Source organism: Nothoprocta perdicaria, unplaced genomic scaffold (assembly GCF_003342845.1).
Source record: "Nothoprocta perdicaria isolate Ctin4 unplaced genomic scaffold, notPer1 scaffold_623, whole genome shotgun sequence".
NCBI lineage: Eukaryota > Metazoa > Chordata > Aves > Tinamiformes > Tinamidae > Nothoprocta > Nothoprocta perdicaria.
Genome location: NW_020455892.1, coordinates 3,741 through 4,917, shown reverse-complemented (window position 1 = coordinate 4,917; position 1,177 = coordinate 3,741). Strand labels below are relative to the sequence as shown.

Below are 1,177 nucleotides of genomic sequence, written 5' to 3'. Positions count from 1 at the left end.
ACTGGGGACACGGGACTGGGGACACGGGACTGGGGACACGGGACTGGGGCCGCGGCGCGGGGCGGGTGGCGCTGGGGACACGGAACACGCGGCGCCCGCCCCGTCCTGGCCCCGCCCCCGGACACACCCCCGACCCTCTGGCCCCGCCCCGCCGCTAACCCCGCCCAACCCCTCACAGGCCCCGCCCCCAGCGCTGTGGCCACGCCCCGAGCACGTGGCCCCCAGGCTGCCCCGCGCCGTCATGGCGGAGCCCGGGGCGCCGCGGCGGGAGGGCGAAGAGGGAGGAGCACGGCAAGGCCCCGCCCCCCGCCAACAGCCCCTGTGTACAACCCATCCCCATGGCAACAAGCACTGCATGGACCACCCATCTCCATGGCAACAACCCTGCCTGTACCACCCATCTCCATAGCAATGACCCCTCTGTGTACCACCCATCTCCATAGCAACAGCCCCACCTGTACCACCCATCTCCATGGCAACAGCCCCTCTGTATACCACCCATCTCCATAACAACAAGCACTGTACACACCACCCATCTCCATGGCAACAACCCCGCCTATACCACCCGCCTCCATAGCAACAACCTCTGCGTGTACCACCCATTTCCATGGCAACAACCCCACATGTACCACCCATCTCCACGGCAACAGCCCCACCTATACCACTCACTTTCATAGCAACAGCCCGTGTGTGCCACCCATTTCCATGGCAACAGCCCCAGTTGTACCACACACCTCCATAGCAACCACCCCGCCGGTACCACCCATCTCCATAGCTACAGCCCCTGTGTGTACCAGCCATCCCCACAGCAACAGCGCCGCCTGTACCACCCCCGCCGTGGCAACAGCCCTGGCGCAGCACAGCCGCACACGCGTCAGCGTCGGGGGGTTTATTGAGGCGCCGCCCGGCCCCCCTCATCCCAGCCCCACTTATCCCGACCCCGCTCATCCCATCCTCCCTCATCCCATCCCCGCTCATCCCATCCCCGCTCATCCCGGCCGCGCTCATCCCGCCGCCGAGGTCTGCCTGCGGACGAGCTCCGCGTAGATCCCGCGGCGCCGCAGCAGCTCCTCGTGCGTGCCGGCCTGCGGGGAGCCGCGCGTCAGCGCTGCCGCCGGCACGGCCAGCCCGGCCCGGCCAGCGCATCCCGTCCACTCTGTCCCATCCCATCCCATCC

At 68.2% G+C, this 1,177-nt stretch overlaps 2 protein-coding genes across 2 annotated transcripts in view; both read right to left on the bottom strand.

Moving 5' to 3' along the window:
- LOC112956373 (acid-sensing ion channel 1C-like) overlaps nucleotides 1–773 on the bottom strand; it is a gene marked incomplete at its 3' end in the record, with an annotated part of 12,273 nt that extends 11,500 nt beyond the window's left edge. The window contains exon 1 of the mRNA XM_026049873.1: nucleotides 735–773. Coding sequence (XP_025905658.1) covers nucleotides 735–773 — 39 coding nt within the window. The remainder of the gene's footprint in view (nucleotides 1–734) is intronic.
- Nucleotides 774–1,003: 230 nt separating this feature from the next.
- The window catches only part of ABCB8 (ATP binding cassette subfamily B member 8), a gene marked incomplete at its 5' end in the record, with an annotated part of 3,485 nt that continues 3,311 nt past the window's right edge, over nucleotides 1,004–1,177 (bottom strand). The window contains one exon of the mRNA XM_026049879.1: nucleotides 1,004–1,085. Within this exon, the coding sequence (XP_025905664.1) occupies nucleotides 1,005–1,085 (81 nt within the window). The remainder of the gene's footprint in view (nucleotides 1,086–1,177) is intronic.